At 40.2% G+C, this 15865-nt stretch overlaps 1 protein-coding gene across 3 annotated transcripts in view; it reads left to right on the forward strand.

Annotated features, from left to right (window-relative positions):
- SSTR5 (somatostatin receptor 5) overlaps positions 1–15446 on the forward strand; it is a 27584-nt gene extending 12138 nt beyond the window's left edge. For 2 of the 3 annotated variants that reach the window (XM_069108625.1, XM_069108635.1), the window contains one exon: positions 12437–15446. In XM_069108625.1, the coding sequence (XP_068964726.1) occupies positions 12495–13610 (1116 nt within the window). In that variant the 5' untranslated portion in view covers positions 12437–12494 and the 3' untranslated portion in view covers positions 13611–15446. Of the gene's footprint in view, positions 1–1362; positions 1433–12436 lie in introns of all 3 variants that reach the window. The other variant, XM_069108633.1, reaches the window with a different exon arrangement.
- The last annotated feature ends 419 nt before the right edge of the window (positions 15447–15865 follow it).

Raw genomic sequence — 15865 nt, forward strand, 5'->3', positions numbered from 1 at the left:
TCTATCTATCTATCTATCTATCTATCTATCTATCTATCTATCTATCTGTCTGTCTGTCTGTCTGTCTGTCTGTCTGTCTGTCTGTCTATCTTTCTGCTATCTATCTATCTATATATATATATATCTGTATATATATGGCATCTATCTGTTTATCTGTCTGTTTATCTATGTGTATGTATATATGTACACACACACGCACATACTGGACCAGGACTTAGAAGATTCCAATCCCAGTTCTACTACTCTTATCTGTGGAACTTTGGGCAAGCCACTTAACTCTTCTGAGCCCCAGTCTTCTCAAATGTAAAATGAGATGTTTGACCTAGATGATTTCAGAGGTATCTTCCATCTCACAATCTATGATCCTATGATCCCTGTCTTACCTAATATAGCTGCTGTGAGAATCGATTTAATTAATATGTATCAAGCCCTTTGTAATAATAGAGTATGTTATAATACTACATAAATACTCTAGTGTATTATATAGTATAGTATAATACTATAGATACTATAGTATGATATAGTATTACATAAACTAGATAGAGTATACCAGATTTATCCTTCTTGCTTTATTTTTAGTTTTCAACATTTGCTTTTAAAAGATTGAGTTCTAAATCCCCGCCTCTTCTCCTACTTCCCCAAGACAATGTGCAACCTGATATGATCATATTAAACATATTTCCATGTTAGTCATTTTGTGAACAGATTCGTGTAACTCCCTTGGTCAGAAACTTTCAGTGACCCTATTTCCTTCTAAATAAAGATAAAATTCCTCATACTAGCAACTGAAGTCCTCCACAATCTGGCTCCACTGCTTTCTAAATTCATCTCACACAACTCTTCACCGTCTCCTGAATTTCCAAAGCTTAGTAACTTTTCCAAATTGCTTTCCAGAAGGATTGAACCTATTCCCAGTTCCACTGGTTATGAATGATCATGGTATACTCCTATTAGTTCCTACACTTGCCGGAGGTACTAATTTACTAAGTAGCACCCTGGTGAACTGAAAGAGTTATTGATGAACAAGTCCCATGATAGGGAATATGTGTGTGTGTATGTGTGTGTGTGTGTGTGTGTGTGTGTGTGTATAACTGTGAAGGATGTTCAGGACCAGATATGGTGACCATGGGACATTTGGGGTAGTGGCCCAGAGTCAGAAAAAAGTTGGGGTGGTCCCTTCTTGTGGGATTGAGATAGTAGATGACCTCAAGACACTGGGAATATAAACTAGAGCCCCACCATGGGAAAGAAGCAAATTTTTCTTGAAAATACATTCAGACATTGGCACATGGGCCAAAGCTGCTGGTCTCCTGTTGCTAATTATGACTCTGCTGAAAATCACCCTCCACTTTATTTACACAGGATGCATCTCAGAAGCCACATAGTCTAAATCAGACCTGACCAAGAATCCCTTCTTGTTCATGGCCCTGAGGTGGGTATTGTAGGAAATAGAGTATGATAGAGTATTACATAAATATGGGTTAGTTATTTATTAATATTTTTGTAACAACATCTTGCCCTCTGTGGAAGTCCTCTGATATTCCATGGTGACCTCAAGGCAGTCTGGGGTTCTTGAAGCTCAGCAGTAGAACACGTGCCCTGGCAGGTCCTAACCATGTTGGAAAAGTTTCAATGTCTCTCATCTGAGGACCAGCCTAGTTTACCATGCAGACTGGGTGATGAAGTCCTTTGTTTATAGCAACTCATTAAACCATCTGATCAGACATGGGGAATCTATGATAATGAAGTGAATTCTTGAAATAAGTATGCTTTACTTTTGTAGAGGATCTTACAATACAGGGAGTCATCCTAGCACTTCCATGGGCTTTCCCCTGCTGCGTAAGTCTTGAATTCAACTACACAAGACATTAGTCAACTGGACACCATGTGAAGGTCGAGCTGTTTGCCTGAGAGAATGTAAACTCCTTGAGAATAAGGATTGTATCATTCTTTATATTTGTGTCTTGAGTGTAGCAGAGTGCCTGGCTACAGAATAGGTGCTCAATAAATACTTGTTCCTTGACTGGCTGATCCATTGGCTATAAGAATGCTGGTTGCTATGGGTTTTAGAAGGCATTAGTAAAATCTAGGAATCTTATTTTTCCTTTTTCACATTTAATTCTGTTTTTTCTTAATTACATGTAAACAAAATATTAACATGTAATTTTTAAAATTTTGAGTTTCAGATTCTCTCCTTCCCTTTCCTTCCCTCCCCCCACTTTGAGAAGACAAGCAATATGATGTAGATTATGCATATACAGTCATGCAAAACATTTCCATATTAGTCACATTGCAAAAGGAAATACAGATTTAAAAAACCAAAATAATAAAAAAATAGACTTCAATCTGTATTCAGATTCCATCAGTTTCTTTTCTGGAAGTTGATAGCACTTTTCATCATGAGTCTTTCAGGATTCTCTTAGATCATTGTATGGCTGAGAATAGCTAAGTCATTCACAGTTGATCATTCCATAGTGATGTTACTGTGTGCAAAGATCTCCTGGTTCCGCTCATTTCATGTTGCCTCAGTTCTGAAAGAATTCCTCTTGCTATTTACTATAGCACAATAGTGTTCCATCACGATCATCTACCATAGCTTGTTCAGCCATTCCCCAATTGATGGGCATCTCTTCAATTTCTAATTCTTTGCCACCTCAGAAAGAGCTGTTATAAATATTCGTGTGTATATAAGTCCTTTTCTTTTTCTTTGATCTTGTTGGTATACAGGCCTAGTACTGGTATTGCTGGGTCAAAGGATCTTATACAAAGTCTTACAGCTCTTTGGGCACAGTTCCAAATTTTTCTCTGGAATGGTTGGATCCGTTTACAGCTCCACCAATAGTCCATTAGTGTCCCAATTTCTCCACATCCTTTTCAGAATTTGTCATTTTCTTTTTCTGTCATATTAACCAATCTAATAGGTGTGAGGTGGTACCTCAAAGTTGTTTTAATTTGCATTTATCTAATCAAGAATGATTTAGAGCAATTTTATATGACTATATGTAGCATTGATTTCTTCTTCTGAAAACTGCCTGTTCATATCCTTTGACCATTTTTTTCAGTTGGGGATTTCTTATATTCTTATAAATTTGAATCAGTTCTCTATATATTTGAGAAATGAGGCCTTTATCAGAGAGACTTGATATAATTTTTCCCCCTCAGTATCCTGATTCCCTTCTAATCTTGGCTGCATCAGTTTTGTTTTTACAAAATCTTTAAACTTGATATAATCAAGATTATCCATTATATATATTGTAATGCTTCCTATGTTTTGTTTGATCATAAATTATCCCACAATCTCTAAATCTGACAGGTAAAATATTCCATGCTCCCCTAATTTTCTTATGATATGACCCTTTACGTTTAAATCATGTACCTATTTTGAACTTATTTTAGTATGTGGTATGAGATATTGGTCTATATCTAGTTTCTGCCAAACTGCTTTCTTGTTTTCCCAGTCATTTTTGTCAAATAGTGATTTCTTGTCCTAAAATCTTGGATCTTTGGGTTCATCTAACACTAGATTACTTTGGTCATTTAATACTGTGTATTACGTACCTAATCTATTCCACTGATCCAGTACTCTGTTTCTTAGCCACTAACCAGATAATTTTTGATGATGGCCACTTTATAATATAATTTGAGATCTGGCATAGCTAGGCCACCTTCCTTTGCAATTTTTTTCATTAATTCCCTTGATATTCTTGACCTTTTTTTTCTTCCAGATGAATTTTGTCACTATTTTTTCTAGCTGTAAAATAAATTTTGGGTAGTTTGATTGGTATGGCACTGAATAAATAAATTGATTTATGGAAAATTTAGATAGAATAAGGGGCTCAAACTTCACCCATTTCCTCTTCAAAGGAATGTTTATTTGTATAGGTTCTTTTCTTCTCTGAGAGTATTTCTTTCTTAACTATGACAGAAAACTCACACAACTTAGATGTATATTCCCCCCCCCTCTCTCTCTATATATATATGCATATATATGTATATATATATTCCTTCTGAGTAGAGAGGTCCCATAACTCTTGTTATCTACTCCTTTCTCATTCATTCATTTGTTTGTGTGGATATATATTAATTACGTGTTTCATAGAGTCAGACTTAGGAGGCCACTTAGAAGCCACATAGTCTAAATCAGATCTGGGCAAAAATCCCTTCTTGTGACTATGTGCATGGCTCTGATCTAGGTATCTCAGGACAAGAAGAGATTTAAGGCATGGTTCCTAGTCTAGACATAGAGAAGTATAATAAAAATGATGTTGGGATAAATATACCAGAAGAGTGTAAAGTTCTTAGAAATGGGAGAAAGGTAGACTAATTTCCGGATGGGACACAATCGAACTTGGGGCTGGAAGAAACTTAGGGGTCATTTTCTATACTCCTTTTATTTTACGCATACAGAAACTGAGGGCCAGGGTAAGTGACATTCGCAGGGTCACATCACAAGGTAGTAAACAGCAAGGCAAGAATTCAGATCTACGTTCTGGACTACATACTTAGAGTCCTTCTATTATATCAAGCTTTGTGGAAGGGATTGGTCCTTGTGTCTGGCCTTGAAGACTGGCTACAATTTCACTTGGTAGAGAAAGAGGGATCGGTCATTTCAATTATAGGGAATGACATAAGGTCACCAAGGAGGGAAAGCCTGGGGTATGTTCAGGGGACATTGAAGAATTATGTGAAATGAAGTTGGAAAAGCATGTTGGAGTCAGATTGTGGAGACTTTAGTTGCTTGTGTGAGCAACTTGACTTGTATTAGTAGGAAATAGGGATCAGAAAGTTTCTGAGCAAGGGAGTGACATTGATCAGACGAATTCATCAGGAAGATGAATCCAGCAGTGTATGTAGAATGGAAGGAACTGGGGGCAACTTCAGCTTGAAGATCATTTCCTTGGTCTAAAATGTTTAGGAGAGAGAGGGATGGAAATAGGGAAAGTGATGGAGGCCCTGGGCTGTGGGCTTCAGTTTTCTTACCTGTAGAAGTGGGGGAAGAGGGGATGACTTCCGGTAGTGGAGATGACTTTGAAGATAATTTCCTTCAAGCCCAGACATTATACATTTCTAAGAGTCTGCTGACCACCAGTAATGCTTGAGGTTGTGCTCTCACTCATGTTTTCCTGAATACCTTTCAGAATAGGTTTAGGAGGCTGCTTTGTTGTGGCCATGGAGATCACCAGTTTCAGTTAAGTGGCTTCCTACTAGAACCAGGAGCAAGTAGGTCGGGGAGGCAGGCAGGCATCCAGGCAGATAGAGGAAAGCACATTGCTCATGGCCTTCAAAGATCAGAGGGAAGAATGGAACACACAGGGCTAGATTTTCTCCATGCTGTCTGCAAGAGGGAGGACACATTACCTCTTAAAAAAGATAATATAACTGATACTTTGTTTTTAACCTAATACACACTCCCTAACACACAAACACTCCTCCCCTATAAAATACGTTCCCTCCACACAGGTAAAACCCCTTTCTAGACTGATTGTAACAGGTCTTAATATCAAGGTAGCACAATTGACAAAGACCTGGTCTCAGAGGCAGGAATTCCTGGGTTCAAATGCAGCCTCAGACACTTACTAGCTGTGTGACCCTGGGCAAGTCACAACTTCCTCCTGCCTCCTTTTCCTTGACTGTAAAATGGGGGTCATAATAGCACCTACCAAGGTTTATAAAGATCAAAGGAGATAATATTTGTAAAGCACTTAGCACAATGCCTTACACATAGTAGGTGCTTAATAAATGCTTATTCCATTCCCTTCCCTACCAATTGTTAACAGAAAGAAAATATGCACTTTAACCATGATGGTATGGTATAAGCACTGACCATTCACTTGACCTGAATTTTGTTTCCCTTTGGATTGTTTTTATTGACAGTATTGTAGTCTTTCTGCATATTGTTTTTTCTTCACTTGGCACCCCTTCATATAAATTGTCCCATATTTCTCTCATTTTTTTGTATTGTTTTGATTCTTTATAATATAATAATATCTCTTTGCATTCACATGCCATAGTTTGTCCAGTCATTTCCCAGTTTTTGGGTACATATTTTGTTCCTAGCTTTTTATGATCACAAATAACATAGCTATGGATATTTTGGTAGATAAGGATATCTTCTCACTTTTGAATATCTCCTCAGGTTAAAGTTTCAGTACTAGAGACTTTGGGTTAAATCTTTGTAACTTTTCTTGGCAATTCCAATTGTTTTCTAGAAGGGTTGAATCTATCCCTAGCTCTACTACTAATGAATTAGCATGGTGTTACTTCTATTAGCTTCTATACTTGCTGGAGGTGCTAATTTACCAAGTAGCATCCTGGTGAACCGAGAAAGCTAATGATGAACAATTCCCACAATGGGGAGAACTTGGGACACTAATTAGCTGATGGAGCTCTTTTACGACTCTGTTTCTGCTTAGCTCAGCTGGATAGCACATAGGGGCTAGTGAGTGTATCAAATGGGACACTATCTGTAAGGGTCTTTGTAAATTACCACATATATGATGGCTGCCATTACTAAGATTCAAAAGATGGGGGACTCCATCAATATATATGCTTACTCTAACACAGATGAGAATTCCCCTCCCCCCTTTTCCTCCCCTACATCTGTACCTTAAGTGGACTGTGTACCACATCTCACCTGGTTGTTTGCCTTGGCCAACATACCATCTGCCATGTCACTGTCCTTCTTTTCCACTTCTAGAACAACCTCTCTGGATCAAGCCACTAGAGAAAATCCTCTAGTCTCCGAGATAGTTAATCCACTCAGTTTTGGGACTCCTGTCCTAGGCTAAGCTTCCAAGTTTGATGCTGTGAATGTATTCAGAATCAGTTAGCCCACTATATCTGGCTAACCCCAGACCAACTACCAGGCATCATCTCGTCCATCTGATTCCATATACATACCACTTCTTTCTCTTCTACTTCTCGCTCTGGGTTTATAAATCAAGTTGATATTCCAGTGGCCCTGGAAACTATGTGTCATTTAACTGCCCTTTGGACCAAACCACCATCCCTTTGTCTTCCTAGACCTAGACACTTCCTTCCTTCTTTCCTTCCTTCCTTCCTTTCTTCCTTCCTTCCTTCCTTCCTTCCTTCCTTCCTTCCTTCCTTCCTTCCTTCCTTCCTTCCTTCCTTCCTTCCTTTCCTTCCTTCCTTCCTTCCTTCCTTCCTACCACTCTAATGCTGTCTTTTCATTTTGGAATGTAAGGTCCTTGAGAACAAAGATTATCCTCTGTGTTTCTGATCCCTGTGCTTACCATAGTATCTGGACATCGTAATTGCTTAATAAATCTTTTCCACTTACTCATTCATTTATTAGTACTTCTTATTAGTTGCTGTGGGCTACAAGTTCATTACCTCTGGTAGTTACTCTTATCTCTTATGATAATCCTCTTTGAACTGAGCTAGGCTGGTCCTCAGATGGCAAACTGTCCCTCTTGGGATGGGCCTTTCCAACTTGTAGTACCTACTAGAAATTACTAAAACAAAAAGAACCCACATTTGAGTTTGACCCCTAGAAGGTCAGGAGAATCATCCTGCTTTAGGAAAAGTTTTTTGGGTAGTTGTAGGAAAGAGTTTCCAAATTCAAATAGAAAAAAAATAATGGTTTATCATTTACCTCCTTCTATTTTCTTCAGAACTGCTCCCCTCCAGCCCAACCCTGCTGCTGCACTGTATAGGAAGGGAGGGGGAAAGGCATAAGAGGAAGGTTTTTGATATGGATGCGTCATTTATGTGACTAAAAACATTGGCGTTTCTGAATAATGGCTTTCATCAGAATGTTTTTCAAAGAGGTAGGAGTAGCAGTAATGGGTTATTATTATTCTTGACTACTCTGAAGTCTTAAAACAAGAGGCAAGGTATTCATAAGTAGGTAAAGTGTGCAGAAAGCAGTGAGATTAAGAGCATGCACTGAGCATTTTTAAAGTGACAAAGGACAATCAGGGTTGCTGAAGGACCTTTGAAATCATTCAGCCTTACCCCTTTCCTTTATAGATGAGAAAATGAGGCCCAGAGATTAAATGGTCAAGGTTACTGGTAGTAGAGCTGAATCCTCAACCCAGGTTTCTGATTTCAAACCCAGAATTCTTTCCACGGCACTATTTCATCTCGCCAGTATTTTTTGCAGATCAAGAAATCTTTGACCCTATTCCTTCAAAGAAGTCGTAGGATTTAGAGCTGAAACGACCTTATAGATCACCTCATTCACAATCCTCATTTGAAAGGTGAGGAAACTAAGGCTCAGAGAGGTAAATGATTTTCCTGAAGTCACCTAGGCAAAAAGCAGAATAAGAATTCAAACCCAAGTCCCCACTTTAGTGCCCTTCCCATTATATCAGGCTTTAGGGCTGGGCTTAGAACCTAGGTCTCCTGATACCCCAGTCTAGAATTCTTTCTGCTCCTGAGGCTGCTTCTTGTTAGTGATGGGAAACAATTTTAGTTGATGGGAAAATGCAATCAGCTTGTCAGTCCTATGTAGTTGATAAAACTTTAAGTGACATTCCAGTGAGGTAAAATGTGGGATCTGAATACTTTGAAAGAGCCATGAATTCACTGATCTGGGTATTCTTTCCACCAATATAAATCACAGCTCTTCAATCTTTTTATTTCTTTCTCTGAAACATCTCTCCCATGTTTTCTCTCTATTCCAAGTCATGATTCTGTTTTAAGCCCTAATAACTTCTACCCAGACTGTTACAGCACCCTCCTAATGACTTTTCCTGCCTCCTTCTTCCTTCTCTATTCTGTCCTCTACTTGACTGCCATACTTTTCCTAAAGAACAGATTTGACCTTGTCACCTCCCCTACTAAATAACTCTAGTGTCTCCCTATTACCTCTAGGCTCAGACATAAGCTCCTCTGGCATATCTTTCTAGTCTTCTTACATTTGGGCAGCTAGCTGGCACATTGGATAAAACACTGGGCCTGGAGTCAAGAAGATGTGAGTCAAATCCAGCCTCAGACACTTACTGCCTATGTGGCTCTGGGCAAATCACTTAACCTTATTTGCCTCAGTTTCTTCATTGGTAAAATGAGCTGCAGAAGGAAATGGCAAACCACTCCAGTATCTTTACCAAGGAAATTCCAAACAGGGTCATGAAGGGTTGGAAATGACTGAAAGACCTGAACACCAACACCAATACACTGTAAGATCAAACCACACCTGTCCACTTGCTGTTTCTCACACGTATCCTAGCTCTGTATCTTTGTAGAGTCTCTTCTTCATACCTATAGTTCTCTCCCTTCTAACCTCTGACTCTCTGAATCCCTGGATATAATTCCTTTTTTGAATTACTGCAACCTTTCAGAACTTGCTGACCAGCTCCTAGGTGACCAGTGTCTCTGATATTTTCTGGCAGGGTCTCCACGTTCACACCTGAAGCCTTTCCTGCTTGGTAGGGGTCTTCTGAGTTTGGAATCTGCTTTCAACTCTATGCCATGATCATGTGTCAAAGAGGACCTTAGTGAAGGTCCAAGATGGAATTCAAAGAAATATACTAACAGGATTTTAAGCATTCTTATTCCCATTCTACAGCTGGTGAAACTAAGAGTCACAGAGGGGGAGTGATGTGCCGAAGGGATTAGATCCAGGATTTGAGCCCATATCTTCTGACTTCAAGTCTGATATTCTTTCTCCTTAACCACACCTAACCAGTTAGAGACATCAGAAACTTCATTTAGATCTCAAAATGAAGCTTCAGTTCTGCTCAGCTAATGAAAATCCCTGAGGCATATTCTAGTCATTGTATAACAGCTACACACCAGGCTTTATTTTCTTTCCCAGCTGATGACGGTAGAATCATCCATCTCTCTCCTGGGCTATCTCCATTAGGCCAATCATAGCAATTATATAATACAATGACCTTCTCTGGAAGAACCGCAGGGGCCGGCTTTCAGGTGGATTCATCTGAGTATATCAGAGATCTAGTTACCATTGGGGCCTTCTAGAATTGTAGAATGACAGAGTGGGAAGGGAATTTAGAACATTTAACACAGGATGTCAGAGTAGCAAGAGAATTTAGAACACAATGTCAGAGCAGAATGAAACATACAATATAGTTTATTAAAGAAAAAAAGGGAACTCAGTACATAGAATGTCAGAGCAAGAGAGATCTTAGAATATAGTGCACAGGATGTCAGAGCAAAAAAGGGACTTTATAGTTCTTTTAGTCTAAATCCCTTTGTAAATTTTCCAAATGGGGAAACTGGGCCCAGAGAAGGGAGGGACTTCTCTAACATCACACATTGAGTTAGTGGCCAAGCCAAGTCTCTCATATTATAGGTTTCTTGCCTCTTTTCATGAACCCATATTTCAGACACAGTGATGACAACTAATTTGGCAAAAAATACAATCATTTTTAGAAAATCTCCCCGAGTGGGCCCTATAGTCATGGAAACTTCTCTCCACCAGCCATTTTTAATCCAACATAATTCTCGGTCCATTGGAGGTCAGTATCTCTGCACTTATCAGATTCAGTCAGGTCCATTTAACCTCTGTCTTGTGTTGCAATATGCCCCGACAGCCTTATTGCTGGAACTTCTAAGGCACACAGCTCTGCAGAGCTATTTATACATGGTTTCTGTGTTTTTTTTTCCTTGTTGATTATGAAGACACGAGAAGCTCTAGAGGCTGGGACCAGAACTTGACATTTGTTTAAGTAATTTAGGCTGGGGGAAGAGTTGCAGATGGGCTGGGGTGAGCAGATAACATCTTATTGCTTCCAAGACAGCCACACTTGCTCTTCATAGAAAGACTGGAAGATTTCCACTTCATTTTTCTTAAAATCCTTTCAGATATAAAACAGGGTGACTATCTTTTAAGCATGTGCCAAACTTCAAAGAATAAATGATAATCCAATTTCTTTTTTCTTCTCTCTTTTCTTGCCTCTGATCTTTCCCCAGCCTCCTCCTAACCCCCATCAGGCACAGACTTTTCCACAGCAGATGAGGAGGTCATGGTCATCTCCCTGCAGCAATAGAATTCTGATGCATTAAAACTGGGATTATAGATGTAGAACCAGAAAGGACCTTAGGGATCTTATAGTCCATCTTTCCTCCTCCTCCTCCTCTTCCTGCTCCTTTTCTCTTTACAGATAAAGAAACGGGCCCCAGAGAAATGAGCCAACTTCCCCCAGCCAGTAGCAGAATTAGAATTTGTGTTCAAATCCTACCTCAAATGTTTAATCGTTTGACCTTGGGAACGTCATTTAACTCTCAGTCTCAGTGTCCTTATCTGTGAAGTGAAGACTCTGGGATTTAAAGAACTCTGAATTACCATCCAACATATGGCCTATGGCCCTATCTAGCATTGATATCAGAAGGTGCTATCTAGGCTATGAAGATGCTGAGTAATCCATACTATTTGCTTGGAGGGAGCTGACAGATTTTTGGGGGCGAGGAGAGATAAGAACTGTAAACAGGCAGAGGCAGCAGCAATGCATACCAAGTACCAAGTGAATGCTTCCGAGAGAAGTCTTATCCTAGAAAAGAAAACTCAGTCGTAGTCTTGAAAGGGATGCTTATGCCAACATGATGTTAGTGGCAGAGGCTCCCAAACTCATACCTCCTGACTTCTCTTCCAGGGGTTTTCTCCATTAAAATGCACTGTCTTTCTTCTTGGAGGAGGTAGGGCTTTAGCTGAGGCTTGAAGAATAGATAGGGGTGGGATAGGAAGAGAGGAGAAAATGGGAATGAATTCAAGAAGATGTGAACACAATGGGGAGCAGGGTGTAAAGGATTGAAAAGCTTGTCCTGGATGTATGTAAGGGTGATTTGGGGGGAGTTATTAGGAAAAGGTTAGACTCATAGGGTAGAAACAGGGTATCAAAACCTGTGAAAGTTTTACAGAAGATTTTTACTTGATAAGGTCATTAGTAGTAGGGAGTCATTGAAGAAACTTGAGCTAGGGTAGGAATGGGAAGATGCCATCATCAAACTGGTATTTTGGGAAGATGATCCAGGCAAAATATTAAAAAACAAAGATTAAAAGAAGGAGAAACTGGGAGCAGAGAGGTTCTTGTAGTCATCTAAGAGTAAGGATGGGGAGGGATGGGGAATAAAAAAATATTCTTCAAAAGTAGAAACTGATTGAATTTGAATGTTTAATACAATTCAGTTAGATGAAGATTCATGCTCCCTCCCCAACTTCAGCTTCCCAAGAGTGACAGTTCATTTTTTATCAATTTATTTGAGACTTGTTTTCCAAACAATTTGCTTAATGCAAAAATCCTGGCTGATACTATAGCTAATGTGCTTTATACTACACTGGGTAATCCAGCAATTACATACATGGGATGTTTGAAGGGGGGGGGGCAGAGAAGGCAGTGAGTGAATCAGGGCCATGATTCCAGAATATTGTTAGATTAACAAAAACACTTTCAATTTCCATCTCATTAATCTGTTTTTTGGTTTTCACTTCTCTTTTCCCTTTTTCTTTTAGAAACAAGATGTCTGAATTATAGCTCTTCTTAGCTGTGGGAGAAAAAAGGAATGAAACCATGGATCCCCTATACTTGGGGCCAGCTGAGGGGCTGGATGGCCATCTTCGGAGAGCAAATTTTTCTTGGGTTTTCAATAACAGTGAAAATACAACAGTATTCATGCCACCAGGTCCTGTGTCTGCTGTTCGCACAGTAATAATTCCCATCATCTACCTCCTTGTGTGCATATTTGGTCTTAGTGGTAATGCACTTGTCATTTATGTGGTCTTGCGGTATGCTAAGATGAAGACTGTCACCAACATCTACATCCTCAACTTGGCTGTAGCTGACGTCCTCCTAATGCTTGGCCTGCCGTTCATCGCCACCCAAAATGCCATCTCCTACTGGCCCTTTGGCGCCTTCTTATGCCGGCTTGTGATGACTGTGGATGGCATTAACCAATTCACCAGTACTTTCTGTCTTACTGTGATGAGCATGGATCGGTACCTGGCTGTCGTCCATCCCATCAAGTCCACCAAGTGGCGTCGTCCAAGGGTAGCTAGGCTTATCAGTGCTGCCGTCTGGACCTTCTCATTACTGATGTCCCTTCCAGTCATCATATTTGCTGATGTCCAAGAAGATTGGAATACCTGCAACATTAGCTGGCCTGAACCAGTAAATATCTGGGCAGCAGTCTTCATCATCTACACCTCTGTCCTAGGGTTCTTTGGGCCCCTGTTAGTGATCTGCCTATGCTATCTGCTCATCGTGATCAAGGTCAAGTCATCAGGGGTCCGAGTGGGCTCCACCCGGAGGAGGAGATCAGAGCGGAAAGTGACCAGGATGGTGGTCATCATTGTTGTCGTCTTTGTGTTTTGCTGGCTGCCATTTTTCACCCTGAACATTATCAATCTGGTTTTTATCCTGCCAGAAGAGGCTGCCTCTGCAGGTGTCTACTTCTTTGTGGTGATCCTGTCCTATGCCAATAGCTGTGCCAACCCCATTCTGTATGGGTTCCTGTCTGACAACTTCAAGCAAAGCTTTCAGAAGGTCCTGTGCCTCCGAAAAGGCTATGGTGTTGAAGATGGTGACCCCACTGACCATAGGCTAGAGAAGAGCAGCCGCCTGCAGGAAGCCATGCTGTCGTCCAGAAATACAGAATTCAATGGGCACATGCAAACAAGCAAGGTGTAAAGAAACTCCTCCAGGAAGTATGAATATGGTGGCTTGCTGGGATGAAGATTTCAAGACACCTGGATAGGTGTTAAAAAAGGGAAACTCCTAAATCCCAGCTGTTGAAAACCTCAGTACTCCATTTACTGCCAAGTCTAAGAACTAAGTTAATGGTATTGTGGATTCTTCTTTTGAAGTGGAGGGTGGGGAAGAGAGAATACTCTTGTCAAAGCTATTTATTGTACATTGCCAACCTTGTCACCATAGTGTATTCTAAAATTTATCTGATGCTTAAAAGTTGCTTATTCTGAAGTTTATGTTTTTTGAAGGATAGATCTGGCATGCTAGCTACTAATAGCAACCACTTCATTGTTTTGGAAGACTTGTGGGGATGGGATGGGGAAGAGTGAAGACTTCCCCTCACCTTCTTTCTCGTATCAGCCATGTTCAGTGAATCTATGACCTTGGCCAAGTCTCTGGTCCTTTGTTTCTTCCTCTGTAAAATGAAGGGGTGGTAGACTGAATGAGCTGCTTCTACCTTTAAATTTGATGCTGCTTTCCCCAGGAATAGTCATGAGAAGGGAGTTTGGTAGACAGCTTCCACTGTTGCTAATATCAAAGAAACCTGTGCGAAGGGCACTAGGTGGGATAGGGGTAGACATGGGTGCATTCAAACTTTAGCTAAGAAATGGATCCCTGTTCTCACTGGGTCATGGATTTTATATGCCTGCTCTATTTTCCTTAACAAGGGAAGGGATCTGAAGATTAACTTTTGTGGTCACTTAATGTGGTCAGTAGCTTTTTATACCTTCATGAAGAAAGGAGCCAAGTCAAGCACTGGGTATATAAATTTGGGCATATCTTTCCTTGATTCTATTTTTGTCTCCCTCCTCCCCCCTTATTCCTTTGGAGGAACTGGGGAGGTAGAAATTTATCGACCATGCTTGGCTTATTTAAAAAAATAACATTTCATGGGGAGTAGAAACAAACAAATCTATAACCTTTTAAACAATGTTCTTAATGAAGCTGATGGCACATTAGGATATTTGCTGATAACCCCCAATGACATAAAATATTGATTATTATCCAGATCATAAGCTGTTGTTGCATGGGTCCTGTATCTGCAGCAGGGACTGGAATTAAAAAGCTATTTTGTGAAATGAAAGAGAATTTGAATTTCCCCTCACTGTGCTGGGGGAGTCCCTGTCTTTTCTTTTTGTTGACACACAGCCAAAGGGAGACAAGATGACTACGACTTCAGCCTGGATGCACTTTAACCCTGTTTGACTGTTAGAAGCCAAGGGGACACCTTGGGGCTGGGAGGAAGGGGGCATCTTCTGTGGCTGTGAAGAGAGAGGGCTAAAGTAGGATTGAAAAGTAGATAGTGCAGAACTCTAATCCCTGCTGCCTCTGGCTTGGTGGACTATATTGATTCAGTGTTAGTAGATACAGTTTTAGTGGAACTGTAGCCCATGGACCAGAAGCAAGTGTGTGTGTGAACCTCTCCCTGAGCTGGCAATCAGTACCCAGGTCATGTCTCCCGACTCAGCCTAGAGCTCTTTCTACCACTCCACAATCAATAAATGTTTGTTGATCAAATATGATCTCCAGTTCCTTCTTCAGCCTTCACATTTACACGTGTACACAGTCTTAAATGGGAGAGAGTTTCTTTCTTCTTCCCATATCACAAGGGTATTCTCACTCAGCAGCCCTGTATACCTTTCTTGTGTCTGTTTTGATTGTACTTTTCAGTCATTGAAATATTTGCAGGATATTTGTTTGTATCAAACTTCCTTATTCAAAGAATTGAACAATTATAGTTGCCATTTACATGGAATAAACCACGCTGAAGCAAACCTTTCCCTCAGGAAGCTTGTGTTCTAGTCAAATTTTCTCATAAAAGGATCCATGAACTCAATAATTCCATTTTAAAGACAATGGAAACTGTTAAGGACTCCCGGTCTTTAGATCTAGCCCTGATAATTACAGCTTACATAGCTGTACAATTGGATTTGCCTCCTCAGTCTCAGTTTACTTATCTGTAATATGAGAATGTTGTATTAAATACACTTCCAGGTTTCTTCCATTTCTTAATCCTGTGAACCCATGGCACCCAGGCTTTATCAAGCCCAACAGTTTTGGGCTAGCCATTCTGACTCATCTAGGTTTTTTAGGAGTGCTGGATTATCTTCTCATGAGACCAAAGACTGACTTGTCCTCAGAGAAATTAATTTTTGGGGTGTGTGAGAGAACTAGGATTCTCTGTTTCCCCACAA

This window comes from Petaurus breviceps, unplaced genomic scaffold (genome assembly GCF_028583685.1).
Source record: "Petaurus breviceps papuanus isolate PSGF00001 unplaced genomic scaffold, PetGlider_PUasm1.0 138, whole genome shotgun sequence".
In the NCBI taxonomy this organism is placed as follows: domain Eukaryota; kingdom Metazoa; phylum Chordata; class Mammalia; order Diprotodontia; family Petauridae; genus Petaurus; species Petaurus breviceps.